The sequence below is a fragment of the Schistosoma haematobium genome, chromosome 2 (assembly GCF_000699445.3).
Source record: "Schistosoma haematobium chromosome 2, whole genome shotgun sequence".
In the NCBI taxonomy this organism is placed as follows: Eukaryota; Metazoa; Platyhelminthes; class Trematoda; order Strigeidida; family Schistosomatidae; genus Schistosoma; species Schistosoma haematobium.
This window is the reverse complement of record NC_067197.1, coordinates 36666960-36694825: the sequence shown is the minus strand read 5'-3', so window position 1 is coordinate 36694825 and position 27866 is coordinate 36666960. Positions and strand designations below refer to the sequence as shown.

The 27866-nt window shown below is 36.3% G+C and overlaps 1 protein-coding gene across 1 annotated transcript; it reads right to left on the bottom strand.

The window, feature by feature from the left end:
• Positions 1-119: 119 nt before the first annotated feature.
• SMG8 lies at positions 120-22611 on the bottom strand. The gene is made up of 14 exons (XM_051215089.1): positions 22374-22611; positions 22106-22340; positions 22007-22074; positions 21837-21975; positions 20789-20871; positions 17541-17958; positions 14133-14534; positions 10507-10858; positions 8612-8904; positions 5810-6239; positions 4360-4695; positions 3476-3622; positions 1623-2250; positions 120-293 (listed from the first exon to the last, which is right to left on the bottom strand). The coding sequence occupies exons 2-14, from the start codon at positions 22226-22228 to the stop codon at positions 191-193; spliced, it is 3522 nt and encodes a 1173-aa protein (XP_051068270.1). The 5' UTR covers positions 22229-22340; positions 22374-22611; the 3' UTR covers positions 120-190.
• Positions 22612-27866: the final 5255 nt, after the last annotated feature.

Genomic DNA, 27866 nt, shown 5'->3' with positions numbered 1-27866 from the left:
TAACTCAGATTAAATGTATTGACTGATACTAACCATTAAGACAAAATAGTAGTATAACCTAGTACAACTACATATATAACTAAATATGCATATCCAACGAAGATATAGAAATACAATAAAAAAGAACATGTATTTTTCTGAAAAATCAAAGAATTAATTTGCACATAGTAAATACATTTGGTGGGCATTTTTATGCTACAAGTTTTATACATCCTTTTAATAATTTCCACTCATTGCAATCACTTGGATACAATGGTTTCGGATAGAGTTTCGTTCCATCATGATAGGCAAGACTTGTATTTTTAAGAAAAAAACAACATTATTATAAAGATGTTAAGGAGGGTCACATTTTTTCAGCTAAAAAACGGTTTGTGAAATAAAACGATTCCACAAGAGACCAGCTTGCTGGTTGAATTGTGGATTCAGATACAAGGCCGTTAATAACGGATGTTCCAGTTCGCACCATAGTCATTTTAGTAGGGCTTAATAAAACGTTCTGTCATATTACAGAGTATGCCAATATCATAAGCTAAAATCCCGTATAACAATTTCCATTTAGTGTGATCATATGAGATCCAAATCTGCTTAACATTTTCAAGAATTCATGACCTAAAGTCCTAGAATTTAACTGCTGAATATGAAAGCTATAATTAAATGTCTACAGCGAAATTAATGATTTCATATTACTGCAGTTGCCAGCCTACGTGTATCCATGGTTAGCTGGTGTTACTCGACTATCGGTTTGTCTAATATCTGCTTGTAAATAAACCAACTATTAGGAACTCCACGTTTAAAAAATGAGCACATTACAAATGAGACGTGAACCAATTAGGATTCAAGTATTCGAAGGATTTGATTGTAGAGAATTCTATGAATACTTTACACAGATGAAAAATACTCGGTAGATTATCAAGTGTGACAGAACTACACGATGAGCTCAGACGAAAGCAATCAGAAATAGCTAATAGGCATTCAAAATTAAATCAAATAATGTCAGCTGATCTAAGGGAAGACGAAGTGCATTCTCAATCTTTATGAAGTTGTACTGTAGATGATGGTCAGATTCTTGTTAAGATTCTTAAAACCGTCATAAACATATTAAAATACACTTATCTCCAAGCGTTTATTTTTAAGTACTGTGATATGTAAGTCATGCACACAACAGCTTGTTACATGATGAAAAGAAAGACTAGGATTTGTGTCACGCATAATGTGTACTGCAAGTAATGTAGTCAAAGTGTATACAGGTCAATCATATAGATCACATTTTGAAGATTTTTTTTATTGATATTTCAGGCTGAGAGACAAAATTATTACGTTATCTACAAATAAAATGCTACTCAAATCACTAGTACATTACTCTTCACTAGTCGGGGTTATGATCTCAACAACTTTGTGTATAAATAACAGCTTTCATTCTCTAATTTATATTCAGTCAGTTGACCCAGTAGTTTCTTTTATCTTCATAAGTATTTGTTCGAAATTCGAGTATCGGTTCTACAAACTAATTACCCTTCATCAATTAATTGTATCATCATAACAACATTTTAAAAAATCATTTGGGAGAACCTTGTGAACTCTTGGAAAAAAAGTTATCAATAATTAATACGATGTAAGGATACGGTAACCGGATAACCCACAAATATCCATTGTCTAATGTAACATAACCTGGTGATTGATATTTCTCACTACGAACGGTATCCGAATGTAAATTTGTGCTAGATTTTATACGATCTTCATAAAAATAACTATCATCATCAACTGGATGACTTTGATCATAATCTGGATCTATTACACTATCCAATTTTTTATCACAGCATTGATCTAATGTATGTCCTAGGTGAAAGATTGGAGTAAGTTTTGTTGGTCCCGGTCGTATACATGGTTGAAAACGAACTTGAATAGGAGCAGCTGGTATAGCTAAATATATTCGTGATAACTGTGCCATGACAGTTGAATTTTTTGTATAATTAGATGATTTCATTGTACTAGTATTACCACCTACATCCCATTCACTAGTAGGATTAGTGGAATGACGTGTATTACCGAGCAATACATGTGAGGTTGGGTGATGACACTGGCATGGCATGAAAATAGGTAGATCACGTGTTAACAATGAGTGAACGGCTCGTCGAACTTGACTGCTTTGCATTGGGCCATCCATAATTCGGTCCGTGCCAGTGATGAAGAATCGATGACCCATTGGACATTCCATTTCAAAACCAATAAATAATTTCACTGTATCTGATTCTGTATGGATATAATGAAGCGATAGAAAAAAATTTTAGTAACTGTAGTCTCAGTCTGAAATTAAACATTCATTTTAAGCTTTACATTTTTAGAACATCAAGTATTTATAATATTTCCAACTAACAGCAAACGAAGTGATTACTGATGTTACTCAAAATGACGAGCTCTCAAGACATTCAACAAATCAAACGTGTCGAATAAATATTACTGGAAGAGAATTATTTACCAAGAGCCGAGCGCATATATCCCAGCTTTTACTCTGGTTAAGACTGATTAATAGAGAAAATAAATTCGTGACAACACTTTTTTTTCATATCATTTTATCAACTTAGATCTCTAGATTCAAAAGATCTTTATTGCAAGGGAACAATATGGACTATCCAGTGAAAGTAATCTTATCTTCTCACGAAAGACGCGAGATACTGTTAGACTTTTCACATGTACTCTTCATAGATCTGGTTACTTAGTTACATTACATAAGAACTGCAAATGGATTGATAAAGGCTATTATGTAAATATCATTACCAAGGTCTGACTTGGAAATTTCAAATAATTTGAGAACAGGTTAGGTTGCTACTAATATATATCTTTTCTGAAGAATTGGCTTACACTGAGCAATGAAAGTTCAGAAAAATTAATTTTTCTACTCAGTAGCATGTTACAAATATACCATTTTCATTTACCATGGTCATATTTAATATGTGTTATCCACGTCGTATAGAACAGTGATTAGTTGTATTTTGTTGCTTGAAATGTTGAAAAATATGTAAATATCATATTGATTTGTTTTTCATTAATTATTGATACTTTATCTATGGTTACCATTTTGATTAGTTCTAAAACTAACCAAGTATTCTCACAAATGATAACCAACAAAATATACTACAGTAAATTATGTTCAAGAAGGAAAGAGATTGAAATTGTAAATCTAAACCAACTGATTTCAGCAGTGGTGTTATTATAAACAATATGCTGCAAAGTGGATTCGTAGGTTAAAAATATAGTACTAAAGAATCTTGCACTAGGATAAATCATACTTGTTTACTGCTTATTTACTCCAAGAGAATACTGTTGATATCAATAGTTTTTTTTAAAGCCAATCAGATGTCTAATATCTTACATGATATATGATGGACTCACAATTGTAAAATTGCATCCAAATTATATAATGTAGTTGTTGAATAAGTAATATAACAATAATAGTGATAATGATAATATTCATTACCTGTTCTACCTCCTCGATATCTTCCTCTTGCGGACTTACTAAAACGCCCACGCTCCGAACCATTCCGTGCATTATTATTATTCATTAAGGATACATCCCACGGAAGTAAGAAATTACTGTTACGCATAAATCCTCGGCAAGGTAGTCCTATATGAGATAAAAAAGTTATTTTTTGTCGTCTTATAAACGCCATATATATAAAAGTAACCAGTTATTACACTTAAGTGGCACAATAACAGCGGACAATAATGAGAATAACGCTAACTATTAATCCACAAAATATTACACATGAGATTACTCTACTTTATGCACTGACCAGTGTAATGTATAACTGTAGTATAGACTGAAGTTCTTTAAATTAAAGATAAGAAGGAAAGCAATTGAACAAAACTTCTGATTATCTTAGAGTTTATTAATTATTTTTTTATAGCATCAGAAACATCTAGTGTCTTGGACTGATGTAACGAAGCTGAAACTTTTTCCACCCCATTTGACAATGCATATTTTATTGAACATGGATGAAAAACTCTGTAACTTTCTCAATAAATGTGTGTACTGATTATTTAGTGAAAATAAATTTCAGTACAAAGAACTATATTCCAAGTTACTGTGATAATACAATCAAAACTAAGTAATATGGATGGTGGAGAAGGTTTGTAACTCAGGTGGATGAGTTTGATGGAGTTTTGTTCTCCAAGCTGGATTGTTTGGTCAGAGGACAAAACTCCATCAAAGTAATATGGATTCAAACAAACGTTTAAGCTGAGGGAAGTTAGTAGACTTGAATAAATAAGTTTCAATAAACTAAATTATACATAATCTTTCGTGTACAGTGATAAATAAACATCAAAAACAAATTATGTAATGAGGAATGTAGAAATTACCGGAAGAATGAGAATAACTGAAATATTTCCCAAGTGCATAGATAGACCATGAGGGGTAAAGTGGTAAATCACCAACAAACCAATTAGTATTCGGTACACCATCACGAAATACAGCAGGATATAAAGGCATTGAATCACTTGAATGAATATTATCAACTCTGGCAGAATTTGATACATTTATTTTTGATTGTGAAGATGGTGATTGGTGAGCAGGTACACCAACATGTTCATTATTTTTAATTTCAGCTGTTTGTTGTACTAGGTCATTTTGTAAAGGAACAATTGAATCTGATGTGTTGGATAGTTCAGATGGATTCGGTGATGAACAGCTTCCAGCTGGAATAAATGTATTAAGATTAAACAACAACGTTACGTTACACAGAAATCAAGGCGAAAGTATACTATGCTGACGATGTTGCTCTACTTACTAGCCAATCAAGAAACATAGCTTAGTTATAAAACAATTGTAGAAAGTAGTAAAAAATTCGAATAACGGTTTCGATATGATTAATTAACCTTTACACATTAAACTATGTATTGTGGTAAGCGAAAAAATGTCAAGTTTACACACCACGAGTTGGGGTTATAAATATTGAGTTTTCGTCACTAGCTGATATCAGTTATAATGCAATGATGCTTTCCAACCCTTTTGTTCACTTAGAGTTGATGTTTAAAGTCATGCGTCAGAGTGGGAGAATAATATCTAGCTACATAAACGCACTTGACTATGCGTTGAATCACATTAGGTACTTTATAACACAATCTGCATTAGGAGCAGCTTTTTCTCGTAATTGAGCTTAAGCACCATATTATATTCACTGTTTGGTTGCGTGGTAGATATTTTTTTAAATCAATTTTAAGGATTGAATATTGCTGATTTTCACTTAGAGGTGCGATTTTGATTCTGACCATCAGTATGACACAAATTTACAGAATTTAATGTTTGATTATTCTGACTATAATTATCAAGTAAACACAGTCATTCATGATGTCAGTAGGATCTATTACTGTGATTTAAAGGAAAGTCATTGCTACTTTTGAGATGGCAGCACAACTGGATATTGGTCTTAGTAATACATAACAACTGTATTTTATTGCATGATGGCAGTGTAATAAGGATAATCTACTTAATGGCTTTAATTCAAAATTGATTATGTATGATAAAGATGATTGAAAATATTCAGTACATAGTATCTTTAACAACTCCTAAATCAAACACGAGAAACATGTGATGAGAATGGAAAATTAAAGACAAGTAGCAGAAGTTCCTAAATGTTTATAATGACTAATAATACTCCGTTGTCGTCTAAATTCTAGGGACATGGGATAATAAAGTAAGCATCAACACAAAAGGAACGTTAGACAAATCAACATAAATTAAACATATAGCCACCTAAATTTATAGTCACATGAATTTGTTATTAGAAATAAAGAAAAAAGAACAACTCACATAAATCATTGACAGTATCAATGTATTTGTCATTTCTCGAATCATCTGATCCATCATCGGTCGACTTTCTATTCATCATTTCACTTGAATTTGAATGATCAGAATCGGCTGATAATAATAATAATAAGTCATTATCTTCAGGCTGTGAAAGATCGACATCTGCATCGGTATCTGCTTCATCATCATTATTCGTTGAATGATTTTTTGTTAACTTTTGAGCTCGACTTACAAGAGATGATGGAGGTGGGGGGGATGGTGATGATGCTGTATCCTTTTTGGGTTTTGTTAGAATGCATACTGCTTTTTCATTGAATACTTTCGTGTTAGTTCGATGACTTGGTGATGACGTTACAACATGATTTTCATTTGGCAGACAAAAAGTATGACGTGGATCAGACAAAATTTGTGGTGATAATGGAATATTCGTTAACTAGTGAGTTATCATATTTGGATATACGTATTAAGAAAAGGAAATAAAGAAACCAACAATTCAAATTAAAACAGTTAATAACGATAACATTTAAATATCATAAGCTGCTTAATATTTAAATGACTATAATGAATTAACTGATCAGTTTACAAACTCCATAGATTTTCGTGGTAATACTTCAATTTGAGGTTATTTGGAACGTTTTCAGTGTTCATACAGTATTTTGCATTCAACACCTTTGACCATTTTCCACTTCACGTACAAGACAAGTGTTTTATATTAGATATTTCATTTCAATCCCTGGCCGTATTTTTGGTCTTTATTTCACATGTTAGGCTACGCTACACTGATACAGTCATATGGGCAGTTTCAGCTAATTCCAAAGTGTTGAAATCTTTAGTCAAAATCCGATATATAACATTTACCCACTAAATTAACGGAAAGATGTTCGACATATCACACTTTAACCAGTTCTATACAACTCGATTTAACTATGATGCGACAGGCAAGAGTTCAATTAAAAATTTATTTACTTAAATCAGCTTGCAAAATTAGCGCTTATTTCCTAACAATTCAACTAGAACATACTATAACTTGGAATCAATCAATTTGAATCAATGACAATTGTATTTTAAGTGGGTTATCTCAGAATTTCGTTAATCGGTGAAGACTGAGATACGGATTAGTTTGTGTGAGCTTAAAACCGAATTACTGTCTTTGGAATAGATAAGTGGGGGAAATTTTTTGTCTGATACAAAAAAGCACAACATCGATAGCTGTTCAGTAAATGTGATTTAGTTAGAGGTATGAATACCTGAGAAACGGACACTTCAAAAAGTCTATGGACGACTTCGATAATAGTGTGTAATTAGGTAGGGACTGTACTATGAAGACAAGGTCTAATATATGTAGAGTATTACAACAAATAACTACTTACTGGCACACATGCACCAATAGATAACTTAACGTAACTGTTTTTTTGGATTTTTGACTGAGATCATGAACCGATTGATGTTAGACCACCATTTTGGAAATTGTGTTATACATACTAATTATCATACGACGAGGGAAAGTATTCGAAATCATTACGTATATTCAGGATATATTTTTACTACAATTAAAAATTATTGGAAGACACTAATTCTACTGTAGTGTACGCAGTGCATCTCAACACTGAGCACATAGTACAAGTGTGATCTGTATGATTGTAAACAACATTTGTAAAACGGTGTTAAAAAAGTTGTGTGACATTGGATACACTATTAGAAATTGGATATCCATAGAAACAATTTCACAAAATTTACTCACCACTAATTATTGTACGAAGTTTTAACTACGTACAGGTTAACGTATTGAGCTTTGAATTACACTTATTGTATGGTGGTTAAAAGAATATTAATCTTATCAAAAATAATTTGTGTAGTAAGTTGTGGATCTATGATATGATGGCTTGAGTCTTGTCCTCGTTCGAGAAAAATTTTTGCTTGATAAAAACTTATTCGTTCTACAGTAACCAAAACAGATGACAACGAGTTTCGTCGAGTCAACAAGGTGAAAAGCTAAGAATTCGAAGTAATAAGATTAATTCCAGTGGAAAGTCTAACAAGAAATATGTATCATGAGGAATGAGTTAGAGGAATCCCAAAACTGAAAAACAATAGTTTTAGAATTTAAAGACAGGTATAGAATGAATGCTATTGAGCTGTCCCAACAGATTTTGAGTCATAGGATCTATATTGAATAACCATAGACTAAGATTATCGTACAGTACCTAGCTAGCCCAGATACCTGGATTGGATTTGAGGTTTCAGAGTAATACTCCAAAAGGTCCGATATTGTAGTACATTTTTTGGTTGTTAGTTTGGTCATCCCATGTGAAACGGTAAATACAGGTATTATTTAGATAATTATTTACTCCGTTCATCCTTCCTCTGCTTACTGGGACTTGGAATAATAGGAAATTCGGAAGAGCAGAGAGATTCTTATGTCAGAGAATATTTGAACACAACTCAGAAAATATTTGAGAATTTCATAGGCGGTCAGCATTGTACACTATATTTCAGTAATTTGTCAATATCTGATTACAAAGTAGTTGGTTTCTACTGACTACCTACATAATACAATTTGACCACTGATTTCAATTATAAGCTCAGAAAGTAATATAATAGACTTGGAATTTTAATGTAGGGTTAGATAAGAATTAATAGTCCAAAGTCAGATGTTTAAGTCACTTAACTAAAAGTCCAAAAAAGGAAGTTTCAGAGAGATCGTAAAGGACTCTAAGATGAGAATAATCCTTTTGATGTGCTGAAGAGTCGATGTATGAGACAAAAAGCATTAGAGCTAATGTAAATGTTATTAAAACTTCCTACCTTATTACAACAAATATTAGATAATATATGATAAAATCGCCAATTAGCTTCTTTATAATCAAATGGATCTGATCTTTCAGCTTGTTGACGACCACAACCGCATGAACTTATCATTATTACATCAGACCGATGTGGCATAACAGCTAAATGTTGATCTGGATTATCCGAATTTAAAGTATCATTTGTTTGTTTCTCATTTAACAATTTCTGATATGATAGACTACTATTATTGTTATTGGTGAAACCTTTAATGGCGCATTCTATCCAATACCGTTTCCATTTACCACTGAGGCCTAATTATTATATAGAAGAATTGTAAACATAGTTAATGAAATCATCTGCAAAAAAGCTATAGAATAATTAAGAAATAAAAGAAACTGAATAACAAACAGAGTGCAATTTCAGAATCAAATGTTTCAGTTGACATACGTGTGCTTTGAATATTTGGTTGGTATTAGTCTAAGGTAACCTAACGAAATGCGGTTGAGACTTTTATTAACACCCAAGCGTTATGAAAATATGAAGACCGATCATCAGTAATAGATCTCATGTTATTACTAAGTAGACATTATGCATATTACTCGTAAGTAAACATTTGGAACCGTTTTAGGTTTACTGTCTATTCCCAGTCCAGGTAACAGACTGAAGGAGTGGGTATAGGATTAACAAATGCTAAAAAACACTAAACAGAAAATCATTTAAACTTGCAGGTAACCACTAGGATTTATTTGTTTATTTATTTTAACACATATAATGGTACAAGGAGGCACCAAATACATATGCGCCACACAAATCTCATTTGATATGTGTTAGGGCCATGATACTGCCCGAGTGCTCAAACCGAAGCAGGTGATTTTCTTAGGGGGGCCACACACGGAGCTTTCGATCTGAAGGTCTAATCCAGAAGGCAGTGGAGCATCGTGAGGAGATGCATTCCCATGGTAGCAGGTGACCAACGATTGGTTCATATGCCATTTTTTTCTTAAGGATACTGGAGCCCATGTGCACCATTGGTTTGGAATCAGGGTTTTCCAACTCCCCTAGATGGATTCTCCATGTCCACCAACCCAGTTAAAGTGCCGGACATTCGCTTTTCGTCCTCTCATTTTCGTAAAAAACACCCCTGCCACGAGAAGGCAGTGAGTAGGACATCCCTAGCACAGGCTATATACGCGTGGCCATGTAAGAGTATTTCGAGAGGGAGAGAGGACTCTCCCCACTCTCGGCCGTACCAGGGCATTTGGGGGCAACCACTAGGAAGTAAGGAACAAAGGAACACGAGGCCAAGAAATCGATGAGTAAAAAACATAGGTTATGGGAACAGATATGGATTTCAGGGCCAAGAAGAATTTTGGCTCAGGAAAGCAGGCATTAAGATTGAAAATTACGGTTTTATAGGATATTTGATACTCATATTTTCACTCGTATTAATTGACAGATTTGATACTTATAAACAAAATATAAATGTTGAGTGTGTCATTTTTCTAACGACATAAAAACGTTAAATTACTTCTTTTTCAGTTGAATTGCAATTACGAAATAGAAAATTTAATTGGTTCAAGTTTTCATTTGATCAAGGTTTAATGTACCCAATCTACCTTCTCTGTAGTGATGGAAATACTCTAACTGCTTGTTATGTAACTGGAAACACAGATTTTAAATTTCTCTTCTGGATGAAAATCAACATAGTTTGCTCTACACCTTAAAATAATTAGCGCTAAATCTGGGCTGTGTAAGAAACTTAATTAGTGGGATTGATGTGGTTGGTTATTCAAGCAAACAATAATTGCTAGTTGGGAAATGTTTGTGTCTACATAACTGAACAATTAGTAACATGTATAACAATATAGAAAGTGAATTTATTTTCATCAAACTAGTTTACAAAAACAACTTACCAAAAGGAATAATATATTCATCTTTAAGTGTTAAATCAGTTCTATGTAATTTATTTATACTAGAATGTGGTTGATAGTGATTTTGGGATAGTAAATTTCCATCAGAATTAAAAGCAGTATAATCTTTATTAATCTTATTATCTATAGTTGACAAAATAACCTTCAGAGTATTGCAATCATCTGGTACGCGATGCAGTTCATATTGACATGGTTGACCTGATAATGATATAGTGGAACATGTTACACGTCCAGCTAGATAAAGATGAGTTAACCGATTTGATAGTTTCTCTAAAAGACGAAATACTGAATGACCACGAGCTAAACCAATTGCTACATTATAAGCGGAAATAACCTATAACATTAGAATACAAAAAATGGAACAGAAATCATAGAATATATATTATATGTAAGTGCTGATTAAAGCAGAATTAACTGTATTACATGACATTATAATCCCCGCTACGTGAGAGATCACATATCATATACAAAGCTTGCTTTAGTTGAACGAATTTATCTGGTCACAGGTTCAGTTGGGATTTCCCATACTACTTCAATTACGAAAGGCAAAGGTGAGATAGCCGACAGCCTGTCAAGTGGAGTATACCACACACTGATACCAAGGTTGACAGATAAGAGTAAATTATAAACATAACTACTATACAAATTTTGTTTGCATGCTGTGGGACCATAGACTAAGCGCTTTCAAAGTTAAACGAAAGGTTTTAGACAGTAAGAGGAAGTCACTGAACAATTTCACCGATTTATGCTTATTAGGCAGGTTGCGTTACATGCTTTGCATGCCAAGTTACTTTATAGACGAATATGAGATAGTGAATTAAGCGAAACAAGGCCAGGTGAAAAATAAGTTAAGGTAGACTAAACGAAGATATAATAATAGTTGGTAAAGTGATTGACTTCTTTTCTGAATAGTACAAACTTCACAGATGACGTCACCGAAGCGATATTAGTCAGTGGTTTTGAACATTAAGTAACATACTAAAGTTGACGTCAATAGTACAAATACATTTACCACATTTATTTTTGCTCATATTTTGAACATTTTGTTACTCGTCATTAGTTTCTCAGTCATCCCATGTTCATTTTGGTCATTTTAATAATTTATACCAGTTTTGTAGATTACCTCTTTCTGATTTGTTAGGGAGTGTGACAAGTTGAGCATCCGAGGGAGATTATCAGTTGATCAATCTACCTTCAATAGCAGCCAGAAATCAGATTAAAAAAGGCTTCGGAAGTGTACGTCTTAACGAATATCATTATGGGGTGAATATTATTTACATCTTACTTATTGTCTATGATGGAAGTAATCAGAAAACTTCATGAAAATTTTGCTATCCAATAACAACAAATGTAACCAGTGTACTTTTCACTGAACATTTACATTTTTTACTTGCTTAACACTGGGTTGTTTACGTTTATTTTCTGTGTGACACTAAAAATCCTAGACACAGAGTACATGTATTTAGTGCGACATCCTAATAATTGAGACGAATAAATATCACACTACACACTAGTAGTATTTTAACTGGAATATGTATTCAACTAGACCGTTGTTGCTACCTTGACGTGGTGGTTGGGCTTGCCTATCATGATGAAGCAATCGAGCTATACTGGCTGGAACAATCGTTCCTAAAGGTCTTACTATGCCGGGCAGGTCGGTTGATGAACAGTAAGATTAAAGCAACAAACCCAAGGTCCGAAGGAGAAGTCGTACTACTGACTGTACAGAGGTTTGACGGCAGTAAGGTGTTTCCTTCAGACAACCAGCATGACAGCGATGCTGCCTTCCCACAAGGAGGGGTGGGGTTAGAAAAGGTCGACCCTAAAAATGCACACCTCACCTTATCCCACGGATATCCATCTCTGGCGATAATTTCTCAACGAGTACGGGGCTAACACAAAAATTACTCATAAAGAGGTCGTGTGTGACCAACCTCAAGTAGTTGTCCCTTGGGAACAGCGGCCATGCGCTCAGGTTAATAAGACCACCTCTAATCCAATTTCCTTTTCAGGTACCTCCGGAAGAACTCTTTCACGGTGTGGGCAACCGTGAAATTACAACCGCCCTCACACCTCTAACAGCACTCAAGACCACTGTATTCATAATCGACCTCCCTCTTCAGTTCCTATTATTCTTCCTACATCGACTTTCACCTCTAAACTCCCTCTTTCGACTCCCTCATCAAGGGTCACCATAGCCAACGATTCTAGTGCGCAAAACATTGTCCCAGGTCTACTGAAACCACGCTCCAAACTACACATTGAAGCCTTTAACGGACGTACCCAATGTCAAGTCGGCCAGTAGACGTCATTGGCTGGGACTCTAGAATCTCGTAGCATTGATGTATGCCGTGTCTCCGAAACACGCATACAGGATCCCAGCGTGGTCATTCACTTGACCTTACCTCGGCAAAACGGAGAGCCGACAAGATACACCCTCCGTGTATCTGGTGACCCGATGGCCAGTTCTCGTGGACTGGCAGGTGTAGGCATAGCACTAAGCATGAGGGCGGAACAAGCACTGTTAGAGTGAATCCCCGTTAACAGTCGTTTATGTGCTGCAAGTACAAAGCATATATCTATTTTTCTGAATGAAATCTCAGCACGGATTCAAAAAGTCCATTTGGCTTTTCCAACTTATATCACCTATAGCGAAGGTCAGATATCCGTCTATCAATTAAGGGATGAGTATAATGTGCGGTAGTTCGTTCTGTTCTACTTTACACCTGCAAAACATGGCCATTAAGAGTAGAAAATATTCGTAAGCTACTAGTATTTGACCACAGATGTCTCGGAAATATTGCTCACAACTGCTGGGATAACAGGGTAAGTAATAGTGAGGTTAGACGCAGTGTACTAGGGAATGGTGGTTAATCAGTTGATGAGATTGTGAATCTTCATCGACTGAGCCACGTGTGACGTATGCCCGAACACCGATTACCACGACGTGCAATGCTAACCGGTGTTCGGGATGGTTGGAAGAAAGTTAGGGGTGGCCAAACCAAAACGTGGCATCAGTGCTTGAAGTCACTAACTTCTAGTCTGAGCCATATTGGTCGATGCAGACTACTTGGTTGCGGTCCGCGAGACTATCGTAACCAATGGTTGGAGACTGTGGGTGACATGGCTCAGAATCAATCACAATGGCGTCGGTGTATACACTATCTGTTTTCCCTTAAACTAAGAGATTAATATCGATTTATATCTTTCTTCCTACGAACTAATTCTTCCTTCCGGTACTATATCTTTGTTTTATATATTACCACCATTGACTTAATCACTCCTATGAATCCGGTGCTCATATTGCTGAGCTAATGCGGTATGGCAACTTGAACCGATGCATATATGTGCCTGGTCCTACGTTGTAGCTGACTGACTGATATATATTCAAAATTGTATATACTATGTTGAGGTTAAACATCTGTAGGCCAAACAATTATTTTTTTTAGTGCAGATTAATTGGATGTATAGTTTTTAGAATGATTTCGAGACATCAATCGATCAGGTATTTGAAAAAAGTCTTAAAAGTCATTGCCTGCTATAAGTAACATAACAGGTCATAAAAATATCATTTGTACTTATATAATAGTTAACAAAACAACACTTACCTTGATTATATGATATGTACATGAATAATGAACAGGTAAATCTTGTTTATAGTGATTTTCAGCAGCAGATGTAGCAGGTCGATAACGAATAGTAGATAAACGATTAATTGGATCTATAGTAGACCATGGATTATTGTAATCTGAAGTGAGTAAAACTTCTTCTTCTTCTTGCGTAACAGATTTTTGTGATGTTTGTTTTTGAGCTATGGATAATGTGGACGTGTGAAGTGTAGGACAGAGGATAGAGATTAATGCATTATGCCATGATTGTGATAAACTAACTACTGCTCCTCCACTTCCAATACGTGAGGATGAATCATTTTGATTGGTAGTCATTTCGGGAGTTGGTACTGTGTTTAAGTGTTCGTCTGATATTAAACTTGTATATATTCTATAGCATGCCTAAGCATAAATGAAAGGTTATCAAGGCGAAAATGTCTATATTTAATAATCATAAAATAAATTATACAAACTGATAATGCGGAGATTAATTAAGTAAGATATTTAGTGTTTCAATATTAGTGGCTAAGTGTACTAAGCAATCAATTCCCAGGTCATGATTTTTCTCCTTGAATTGCTCACAAAAGTTGAACGACTAGCCAGTAAAACTGGTTACCACATATTAGATACAAACAATATTTCAGAACAAATAAATATGAGTAATTAAATCATGTCACTAACATTATAATTACCCTACAATCACAGGCTAAATATTCGAAATAAACAAAATAATCATTACAAGAAGAAAATTATAATTAATGTAACGATGAAATACATAAACAAACCAACGAAAAAATATAACGTGTTATCGAAAAAAAAAGTTTAGTACTTAAATTCAGACATGAAAGTGTAATAACCTTGGCTCCAAAGACATGTATTGCTTATAAAAGCATGCGTAAAGCATGTTAGTACTGGATTTCAGTCTCTAAGGAAATGAATACAGGGGTAGGTAAACCCAGTTTAAAAACTCTAAATAAAATAAGACCTATGTTCAAAATTGCATTGTTAGCCATAATTCAAAATATAATATGCAAAAAGAAAAGATCCGTAGATTTCGTAAATCAGAGCAACGTTAAAACCACATTAGGTTGAATAGAATTTTAAGACAATGATCTATTTTGTCCCATAATCAGTGTTACTCATCCAATATAACGGAAAAAGTTTCTTACAACTTGAGCGAAATTACAATTAAATAAAATGATGGATTATATAAAATTTAACTAAAATGATTATTTATTATTCATTTAATTTTCAGTTATTTTTAAAACACTTAACGCACATCCTGAATTGGTTGATTGTGTGAATTCTAAAACTCAACCGCCCCCCCCATAAATAAACCAAAATGATAAAAACAGACATGATAAGGTGTACAACATTAACCGCAGTTACTTCACAAACCTCAGTCCAGGAAAACATAAATTCTTCGAACATCTCATCAAATAACCTAATAGCATTATGGATTGATATCAGTCAGAAACCTTTTTCTAATGAACTGTGACTATTTATACATAACAACTAACTAGATTGTTTTGTAACATCCTAAGAAGCTTCGTAAATAACATTCTTAAGTTTCTCTTATACATTGTCGTTTACGCCTATTACTCCGAATGGAGCATAGGCCGCCGACCACGCATTCTCCAACCCACTCTGTCCTAGGCCTTCCTTTCTAGTTCTATCCAACTTTTATTCATATTTCTCATGTCTGTTTCCATTTCTTGACGTAATATGTTCTTTGGTCTTCCTCTTCTCCTTTGGCCTTGAAGATTCCATGTGAGGGCTTGTCTTGTGACGCAGTTCGGTGCTTTCCTCAATGTGTGTCCTATCCACTTCAAGCACTTCTACCTGATTTCGTCGTCCGCTGGGATCTGGTTTGTTCTCTCCCACAGTACGTTGTTGCTGATTGTGTCTGGCCAATGGATCTGAAGTATTTGCGTAGATAACTGTTAATAAACACTTGCATCTTCTGGATGATGGCTTTCGTAGTTCTCCAGGTTTCCGCTCCATACAGTAGAACTGTCTTGACATTTGTATTGAAAATTCTGACCTTGGTATTGGTTAACAGTTGCTTTGAGTTCCAGATGTGCTTCAATTGTAGATATGCTGCTCTTGCTTTGCCGATCCGCGTCTTCACATCTGCATCAGATCCACCGTGTTCATCAATGATTCTGCCCAGATATGTAAATGTTTTTACATCTTCCAAATCTTCTCCGTCAAGTGTGATTCGACTGTCGCATGCTGTGTTGTATCGGAAAATCTCGCTTTTCCCTTTGTGTATGTTGAGACCTACTGCTGCTGAGGCTGCTGCCACACTGGTCGTCTTCTCCCGCATCTGTTGTTGCGTTTGGGATAGAAGGGCCAGATCGTTTACGAAGTCTGGATCATCCAACTGCATTCTAGCTGTCCACTGTATTCCCCTCAGATGTTGACGTCTTCATGATCCAACCGACCACCAGGAGAAAGAGAAAAGGTGAGAGTAAGCAACCTTGCCTAACACCGGTCTTCACTTCGAACGAGTTTGTCAAATGTCCTCCATGCACGATTTTGCAGTTTAATCCATCATATGGATTCTGTATGATATTGACTATCTTCTCAGGTACGCCGTAGTGTCGAAGAAGCTTCCATAGTATTGTCCTGTCCACGCTATCAAATGCCTTTTCGTAGTCAATGAAGTTGATGTAGAGTGATGAATTCCATTCAATTGAGTGTTCCACAATGATCCGTAGAGTTGCGATTTGGTCTGTACACGATCTATCCTTACGGAATCTAGCCTGTTGGTCTCGAAGTTGTTCATCTACGGAATCCTTCATTCTGTTCAACAATACCCTGTTGAAGACTTTTCCTGGTATTGAGAGAAGAGTGATGCCCTTGTAGTTATCACACTTGCTGCAAGTGTGAACATTGTGTTACAACAGATTTTTAAATAAGTGAGAATATCCAATGAAGAGAATCACTTTACTATCTATAGTCGAACACCAGTAGATACAAACCAGTTCTGAAATATGAATGTACTACACAAATCCTGTGTAGTGGACGATACTCACAATATTATTTGTAAGTAGTGTGTAGAGGAACGCGACGTCAAAATTGCAAAAATTATCAGATGGAGTGAAGAGTTTCAATGCATTGAAAGCACAGCATTGGCAGAAAACTTGGAGACCAGGCGAGAAGACAGTTCAGATAGCAGAACACACTTAGATGTAAATGAATGGCTAAAAGCTATATTTATGCGAAAACATGGTAACTTTTCTCAATAAAAATACATTGTTCCTGCCTGTTATCATCTTTTACACCTGCACATTTCAGAATATCTCTTCAATATATCCAGAACATTATGAATTAAAATTATGTCATATGAAAATTTTAAATCTAAAAGTAATATGAAAAATAGTCAATTCTCTTTACGCTCACCATAAACCAAGATTTGCATGTTGGCAATTCATACGCAACTGTTGCTTGACCAAAAGAAGAATTTTTATTAGATGCTTGATCAATCATGCTTTCAACATGTAAATGAAGAAAAGAAGATAGATTGTGCTGGGCTGGTTGGTCAGGTGCTGGAAAATTCCGTGGAGATGGTGGCGAAGTTGAACGAACAGAATCATTCGAATCAGTCGATAAGAATGTATAAGAACCAAAAAGATTAGGAATTTTGTCAGTAGACATGTCCGAAATGTGGTTGATATTTTTAAGAATAAATTCGAAATATTCCTGAGAAATATCTTCGCGAGATGTACGTTGTTTAGACCCTTCCTTTGATTCTTCATTTTCTAACAGAACGTGTACAAAATTATGTCCTGGAAGCATTAATAATTGATTCGTTGAAATACTATAAAATGAGAAAACGTAAAGATAAAAATTTCGAGAGTGACATTCACCAATAAATAGATTCGCAAATGCAATGTATTAAAAATTAAAATATTGGGCAAATTGAAATTAAAGTACACCGTTTCTGTAAAAAATTGCACTATATATCAGAAATATTATTTAAAATACCATTACAGTATTGAAACCTCTTAGGATTGGTGTTTCGACAATCATTCCACAACCTTACCAAGGGATATGTCAAGAAGCGAATGACACCTAAATTTCAAATTATGAACTGATCGTGGACCACCATTGGAAAGCTGGGAGAAGTTGACGGCTGTCTCTTCCCAGTACGAGACTCATCAATCATGTGCAATAACGATCCCACGTTAGGGAATCAAACCCAAATGAAAAATGGAAACGGAACACAAGATTTTATAGGAAAAGTGAGCGATGTTTTCATCTTTTAGTAAGATAACAATTATCAGGCGTTAAGTGACATGATCCATTTTTTTTTCAATATCAGTGAGCATATGGAACCAGAGGAATGAACTCGAACGGGAACAAGAGACATTAGAAACACACTGAAAAAGTTCTAGAACTTTTATATTCAGTTAGAATAAAAACTAACAAAGCACTGTAAACACAACTTACCGATTGAAGAAAGAACATAAGGTTAATTACTAAACAATGAAATAAACTTAAAATACAAATTAAAGAAACCTTTGCATTACTAATCAACGACTGAAAGTACTCTCTCCTACCATCAAACAATAAATTATATGAAGGGACTCTATGGTTATACAACAGGAATTGAGAATCAATGAAACATTACTTCTTGAATTACTCTTACACACTTATTTTGATTAATAATTAAACCTTTCAATTGGAACACTTAGTTTAAACAACATAAAACTACAGGAATCATAAGTATAAATGATGGACAAATCAATTTCCAAATCCCAAAAACACCTAATTTTGCACTGAAAACATGAGAACCGAAAGTATTATTGGAATCTACAACAATAACCCTTAAGTAAATGAAATGATAGTACTAAAAGAGCTATTAAATCTAATAAGAGTTCATCTACCGCAACAATCAGAATGTCGAGAATGAAAATAGTTCGAGTAAATTTATGAGTATAGAATTATAGAATACCAACGAGATGAAATACTATTAAGCTTCATAGAACAGGGAGTACTAATCTACTGAATCCCCGTTCACAGTCGTTCATATGTTGTCAGATTAGAAGGCTTCATCAAAGTGAGAAAAAATCTATGTAGGAAATGGTGTTCTTTAATAGTCTCTACATACGTCTCGACAGACTACAAACCGGGTGCAATTAGTAATGAGGTCTACCAACATCATGACCTCAATAAACACACTCGACATATATTGTAGCACTGATCGGAGAGTTTAATGAGTGGATTTGGTATCTGATCACATAGAACAATTGCTTTGGTGAGCAATGGGGACTTGTTGGTCGCCGATCAGATAATAGTGACCGTCTACTGCACCTTTGTGCAGAATACCTGTTTCTGGTCAGCACCAGCTTTCAACGTAGCCATTGGCGATTATCTCTTTGACATCATTCCTCTGCAACTCAGCTTTGTGGTCAAACTGATCACATTCCGAGCAGTTACCTCTGGCGGGGAAGTAAACAAGACCGGCACTACTTTTAGAGTACCTATCTGGACTCTGATCACGGTTTGGTTTGCTGAAGCTTATCTTGCTTTTGGTGGTCAACGACTGCTTCGTCCCAAAAGGGTTAATTTAGGCAAATTGGTTGTAGCTTCCATTGCAACCATAAATCACACTGAGTTAGGTTCAAGATTATTAGCCAGTTCATCAAAAAATATGAAGGTTGATTGCGTTTGTAGGGAGAGGTGGTCAGTGTATGGCATGGTGTCGTGGTATGAAAGAAAGCTGCAAAGGGCTGGCTTGTGTTGGTCCTTCACGACTCCCTGGCTGGGGTCCGAGAGATCGTGCAACACAGTGGCTAGAGACGTTATCAGATATAGCTCAGAATAAAAGCCAGTGGCGATCCTGCTGTAACCTTATCTTACTTTCTTCATAAAAAGTGGTTGCTTCTTCCTTAACTGAAAAATCTCTTCTGATTGTACGTTTCTGTTTCCCCCATTATTATTATTATTACACTACCTTACACTAATCTGTTCGTTATTGTTCTTTTTTTGCGCTCCTTACTTTTTTTTCCTTCTCTTGTTCAAATTGTCATTCTTTTGTGTGGCGCATATATATTTGGTGCCCATTTGTACCAATATTTGTGTTCAAATAAATAAAAATAAAGTAACTACGGCATTATTTGCCGACTCTGGCAATGATGTGGTGTAGTGGTTTGAAAGAAAGCTGTATTGAACGAGCATCTGTTGATTTATCACGACTCTCTGGCTGGGGTCTTAGAGACGATGCAACTTAGAGGATTGAGATATTGTCAGATATGATTTACAACAGGAACCCATGGTGATCCTATCTTGGTTTTCTTTTACATTCCTCATAAGAAAAATAAAAATCCTTTTACTAAAGAAGTCTCTCCCAATTGTAATATTAAGTAAGCCGTATCTACTGTCACTTATTCACTATTTTTAATTTTTTGGATTATATTACTTTTCTTCAGTTTTGTTGATGGATTTTATCTTTGGTGCCCACTTGTATCACATTTTATATGTACTAAACAAATAATAAGATTGATAATAAAACCCTTAAACCAAGTCTGATAATTCAATGTTACATCTAGTTACACCTTAGCTAACAAATATATGCTGAAGATAAATAAATACTGAATATATGTCCACTATTTTCCATTTATATATGGGAAAATGAATATACTTACTTGCTAACAAGACCAGTTTCATAAAATGTATTGAATATTTGAGTGACGATATTCTGTTCCAACTGCCTGACAAGCTTCCAATTCTAAGACAAAGAAAAGAATGATAGAATTATCAATCAGTTACAACCAGTAATAGGTGACATAAGGTCTGGCATTAAGTTGTTCCGATCCAAGTTCTCTCACTTCAAATCCGAACAGAAGAAAAAAGAAACAAGCGAGATGAAAAAACCAAGAAGCGGAAGTAACAGCATCGATTCGATTGGAAGGCATAGTATAGGAAATATGATTAGTAAAGGATAACTCAAATAAAAGAATCAAAAATACGGACTGAAAACAATATTAGGATCTAAAAGGTATACAACAAATGCAACTGGATTATTTCAACCGACGATGAGTCGTGTAATGTACAGTCTATAATAATATATTACGATTATTGTAAGGGGCATAAACAAGAACTTTAAACCTCCTAAAAGCGTCCAAATTACGAACCGAGGATATTACGGGCTAATGCTGCGTCTTCGTTTAGCAGCCCTTGACACCTTCATCACATATAATGAACCACTATTTATGCATGAAACCCGACGTACAACATAAGGTATGACAACTGATGTTACCCTACATGGACACTACTATGAAGACGATCCACGCTTTTAGAATGGTCGAACACACTAACATGAATGCATTACGTTTGTGAGACGTAAACCCGATTCCACAAAGGTTGTAAGTACCATCCGTAAACTTCGGAATTTTTAACCATCCTCGTGCAAAATATAACAAATCGAACATTTTCAGCTGCACAATACAACACTCGTGAACCGAGTCACAGGAAATTGTCTGTTGAGAACGATCTACGAAAGAAGTAATTCTGGAAAAAATCGGCATGACTTGGAGGTTTGTATACCAGGATAAATAAAACAGTGGATGAACATTACGAATAAAACAAAAACCTATGCAGAAGCAAATTTGGGAAGTTAAATTGCAAAGGCAGCGAAATAATGTTACACTCCAAGTAAACATAAAAAAGAATGAATTTAGGTACATAACTAACTTTTATCATCTTTGCTTGGGCTGGCATCATTTTAAAGACAAATAGAAGCCTCGGAATAGAAGCGCGTCCATTGTTTAACCAGTCTCGAGGTAACGGAAGGTCACGAGTATAAATATCAATAGGATGCCTCATAAGTAATCTGAATCTTAACCACACAAACGTCAACTAACCTCATTTTGTCCAACAGCTTAAAAATACGAATGAAATCGGGGTTTATATTTGTTCCTATAGATGTAATCTTTTTGGATTATTAAGTGATGGGAACTTACGACGATGAAATGTGATACGACGAACAGAAAGTACAGAACCTTCAAGAGTGTGTAATCATAGCGCTTAAGAGATTTTTCCCATATTTCATGGTCTTTATCACACCCCTTGAACAGCAACTCCATTTCCAAATTATGAAAGGCCAAAAATATAATTTGGTTTTCACAATCATAATACCCTTCGATGTAATTCTGCTAAACAAGGTTAGGATGAATTCAAGAATACCCTAGGGAGATCCTAAAGAGATTAAGAGCGTGAAGAAAGAATTACCAATAGTGGAATTTCTCGTCCAGTATAACTAGATATATTAGAGAATTGAGATTTATCACGGAATATGTCATATTCCCCGATGAACGACATGACAGTTACTTTTCTCGACCTCAAAGGCAAATGCCTGAAGTCAAACTTCGGTGGGACAGGGAATCGTCCCTCGTTATATACAGCATCAACACTCATCACAAAGGCTCTGAAACTCAGGGCCCAAATGTCCCGGTGACCTTGAGTTCCAACAGATTGATAATCATAAACAAATTACGGTGGTCTGTTGCCCCATTTCATTGAACGATTATTTGTTAATTTCAGATTCAGATTTGTGTAGTAAGGACAGAAGGCCTACGGCCTATGTTATTCCTTTTCTAGTATGCTTCTGTGAGTGTCCAGTCTTCTCTTGAAAGAGTCAATTGAAGGTGCGGATACCACTGCTTCAGGCAGCAGGTTCCAAGTATTGATGACTCGGGGTGAAAACCTGTATGCCACGGGTATTTTGTTCGTTCTTGGCTTTTCTACTCGCCTGCTATGTCCTCTGAGATGTCCCGATCTAGTGGGAAGAAAGAGAGAGAATAAGTTAGGTCCGAAATCATTTCTCAGTATTCTGTACATCAAAATTAGATCTCCCCTTAGTCTGCGATAGGACAGAGTAAAGAGGTTCAGTTTTTCAAGCCGCTCTTTATATGATAAACCCCGGAGTTCCGGAATTGCATGGGTAGCTGCCCTCTGTACCTTTTCTAGTATGTCTGAGTCACCTTTTAAACAGGGGCTTGCAGCCTGAACACAGTTCTCTAACTTAGTTCTCACTAAGGATGTGTATACTGTGGTGAACATGGCAGTATCTAACTTAGCGAATGTCCTTTTTAAAGCCCAGAGGGTTCGAAACCCCTTAACTGCGACCTCCCGGCAATGGGCCGTCGTCTTAAGATCATTAATCACTGTCACCCCTAGGTCCTTATGAGGCCGGACTACGGGTAATGACACATCCCCTATGTTGTACGTATTGACCTTTGAATCCCCCAAGTGCATGTAGACACACTTTTCCGAGTTGATAGGCATTAGCCACTCTTTAGACCAGTTTATCATATTATTTAAGTCTGCCTGAAGAGTAAATGCGTCTTTGTCTCCAGTTATTACTCGCCAAATTTTTACATCGTCAGCGTATAATAACATTGGAGACTGTACTACACTTGTAAGATCATTAACGTACATTATAAAAAGTAAAGGACCTAGGACGGAACCTTGGGGTACTCCACTAAATACTGGTCTCCAGATGGAGCACTTGGAATTTATTCTTACCTTTTGCCTACGACCTACTAGGAAATCCTTAATCCATTTTAAAAGAGGTCCGGCAATACCAAGGTTTGCCAACTTCAATAGCAGTCTATTAGTTGGCACCTTGTCAAAAGCCTTACTGAAGTCTATGTAGACAACATCCACTGAGTTTCCGTTGTCTAGCGCATTAATCCAGAGCTCCCTAGCTATAAGGAGGTTCGTTGTACAGGATAGACCCTTTCTAAAACCATGTTGTGCCATGTTCAGCAAGTTATTGGTTTCCATAAATGCCGTTATGGTCCGTTTGATTATTCTTTCCAGTATTTTAATTACCACACTGGTGAGGCTTACAGGTCTGTAATTCGATGGAACTTATCGTGGACCTGTTTTATGTATGGGAGTGACGATCGCGTCATTCCAGTCCATAGGTAACACACCTTGGTCAGGTGACATATTGAATATCATAGTCAGTGGGGCCGCGATATATTGGGCAATATGTCTCAAGATTTTGGGGTGTAGTTCATCTGGTCCTGTTGACTTCTCCACGTTTAGGGTGCTAAGAGCCTTAAGTACATCGTTTTGGTCGAAGTCCACGGTGAGCAGCTGGTTTGTTGACTCTGTATTTGGGTCTGGTTCTTTCTCTAGAGGAGGTTCCTGAGTGAAAACTGCCCCAAAATAGTCAGCTATAGCCTCTACTTTTTCCTGATCTTCCTCTATCATTTCGGATTCACTTCCTACTTTAATTAGGTTGGGAATCCAATGATGCATCCTTGTTCTGTAGTTTATGTACGAGAATATTCTCTTGGGCTGCCTGAGTGCAGATTGTGCCAGCTGCATTTCATATTTCTTTGAGCTTCCCGAATTTTTGTTATACACTAGTTTCTTATCGATCTGTAGCATTCCATCGTACCTGCTGTGCCGAGGCGGATGGCAACATCCCAGCATTTTTTTCTTTTGTCTTAGTAAACGTCGAATATCCCGCTCTATCGAGGGATGTCCGTGCTTCTTTTTCTTCGGGACAGTCCAGGGTATGTATGGTTAAGTTACCCGATTGTATAACTGCCTGAATAGAGTCCATGCCTCTTGTACTGATGCCTGTGAGTCAATTGCCTAGTTCTCAGCCGATGCTGCGGAATTAATTGCCTGCATATCTGCCTTCCACGTGTTAGGACGGACTGGCGCAACTGTTTGACAGGCAATCTAAGCCATGAATTTGAATAAGATGACTGCATGATCACTTCTCCCAAGTGATGGGATAAAAGCCATTTGACCAATATCATCACCGTGTGTGAAGACTAAATCTAAGACAGAAGAAGAGTTTCTTAAGTCGTATTTTGTGGGATCTCTAATGTGTTGGAATAATGCTAGTCCGATCGAGGTTTCTAACAGTTTGCAGTCGAACGACGATATCGATGACCCCACTTCTAAGTTAACCCAGTTTATATATGGTGCATTAAAGTCGCCTACTACAAGACTTTTACTGTTGTTACACCAGGAATTAAGTTTACTTAGGAGAAAATCATCTGCTACACATTCTGGACTGCGATATACTACAAATACTCCAATATCTTCCCGTCGGCATTTCAACTTACATCTCACCAGTTCACATGTCCCTGAAACATGTGCTACTGTCTCAGCTACTCTTATAGTCAGGGTACTTTTCGTGTACAGAATAACCCCGCCTCCCCTTCGGTTTAATCTATCAGTCCTACTGGTTATGAAACCAGTCAACTGGATTTCACTATCTAATACTTCTGGAGTTAACCAAGTTCCCGAGACAGCAATAACGTCCGGTTTTTCTTTATCCACCACTGACTTGAGCTCCACCATTTTATTTAGAAGGCTGCGAGCATTTGTGTAGCATACTTTTAAGTCTGTGGAGAGCTTTCCCTTGCCACTCAGAGTGGCTTGGGGATCGTTTTGCTCCGAACTTTTACAGTTTGAAAACCCTTAAGAATGAGGTTTCTTTCACCGTTTTGGCGACGCTCATTTATTTCCGCTTCTGCAGCTCGTCTCTTAATACGATCAGCTAGGCTGAGATCCTCACGGACATATATTCCGGATCCAATCAGTTTACGTGAATTACTTAGAATCAGGTTCCTTTCTTCCACCGTGTTGAATGTAACCTTTAGGAGGTGGTTTTTCTGAGGACTTTCGGAATCCACCTTTTTTCCTATTCTATAAAGCTTACAAATACTAACCCCTGAAACTGTATTTGGGAGTAGTTTACTTAATGATGTCTTAATATGATTGAGATCGTGTTCAAATCTTGCCTTTGGTTCTGTATTTGAAGATTCTCTTATCTTATGAAAAATGACTGATCTCTCAGAGAGATCTGTCTTGTCACGCAGTGAGGATTTTTCTTCTGATAACATCCCTTCCAACGCCTTGCTGACCAGCTGCGTTTTGCCCACAGCCTTTTTCTTCCCAATTCTTTTTCTCCTTACTGAAGTCCATTTGTCACCACTCAGGACAGCTACACCTGGACTATGTGGACTGGTGACAGTTTTATCCGGATCTTCTATTTCGACTAGAGGTGTATGACTGCCGATGTCAATATCAAGCGACACTTCATTCTTCGTTAATGTCGACGGAGACTTCACGTTCCCGTCAACCGCAGTCAGGTGTTTAACGGATCCAGTAGCAGCACTTACTACACTGACACATTCTTCACCGTCAGCGCTCTTGTTATCAGTGGCTTCGCCATCGTTTTTCTTGCAGGCCAAAGCCAATAGGCCCATAGCCTCCTGATTTAGTACCTTTTTATCCGTACAGCAGAACATACAAAGCCAATGCGAGTTAGGCTTCGAGCATCTTTTGTAAGCCGTCGGACTTAGTCGTGTACACATTTTGTAGTACCACTTTTTACAATCGTCACACTGCATTCCCTCCCCAACGGGGAACAAACAATTTGGTTGCCCACATTTGTGAGTCTTCCCAACCATTGTAATTCGATTTAAAAGGTTCAAAAACACAAAATGATCACAACGTGAACACAAGTTGTTGTGAACTTGAATCGCTTTTACCACGTTGATACTTTGTGATGACTTGACCTTGATCTGTCTATTCTAGATTATGGCCTTGACGCGATAGGCTGAGCGGCTTAACCTTGAGTCTAGTACGCAAGAGTTCGAGATGAGGCAGAGAGAAAACTATTCTAGAACCTGATTGGTTGGCAAGCACGCAAGTGAGAGAAGACAAGACAGTTGGAACACTCTGAATTCTCTGAATTCGGATCAGTGCAGAAATTTACATGAATAAATAAGTGAATGTCCTGACCACAACGTACGATAATTTGGAAAAATACAATTATGTCCGAAACTGAGAATTAGGGTAGAAAATAAGATGCAAAATATTATGTTCAAATTACAATATTTTCGGAACAAAAAAGGGTATGGCAGTGAATGTTACATAGAACGAAAGCTCATGTTATGTGGAATAAAGTAGGGACAAAAAAGTGTTTTACAAGGTTTGAATGAAATGAAATAACGTCCCAAAAAATAGCTTTCGTAGTTTGTCTGGGCTTATTATTTCCCCGTTCACAACACATCTGTTAGTCAAGGAGTAAAAAAAGTTACTCAGAAAAAAATTTAGGAAAAAATTTCAAACTTTAACCAAAGTACTTTTAGATAAAGTAGACCAAGAATGCTTTTTAGTGCAATAAGTACCCAAAGCAAGTATAATTACAACAAGTACAAAAATCACTGCCCTTTCTGAAACGAGCGCTTAACAGGACAATATAAACAGCTCCTCACTAGTTACTAACAAATCACTGATAGTAAGTGTTCCCTGGTTTCGCTGTTAATAATGGAAAAGCTTTCAGATTCAGTTTCAGTTTGTGAAGGACCGGAGGCCTGATGGCCTGTGTTAGTCCTGGCAATGGTGGTCTCTCAGTTGATCCAACTTTCTTTTGAAAGAGTCCACGGATGGAGCCTCAACCACGTGCTGAGGTAATGAATTACACTCGTTGATGATTCGATGGGAAAGTCGATAGTCAGCTGACAAGTAATTTGTTCTGGGCTTGTGAACTATTTTGGAGTGTCCTCGTAAATTCTCTGTCTTGGAAGACAAGAAAAATGAGGCCATATCAGGTGCAAATTTGGCACTAAGCAATTTGAAAACTGTAATCAAGTCGCCTCTAGTTCTACGATATGACAACGGGAAAAGGTTCAACTTGGCCAGTCGAGATTCATACGGAAGCTTCGCTATTCCGGGAATCAG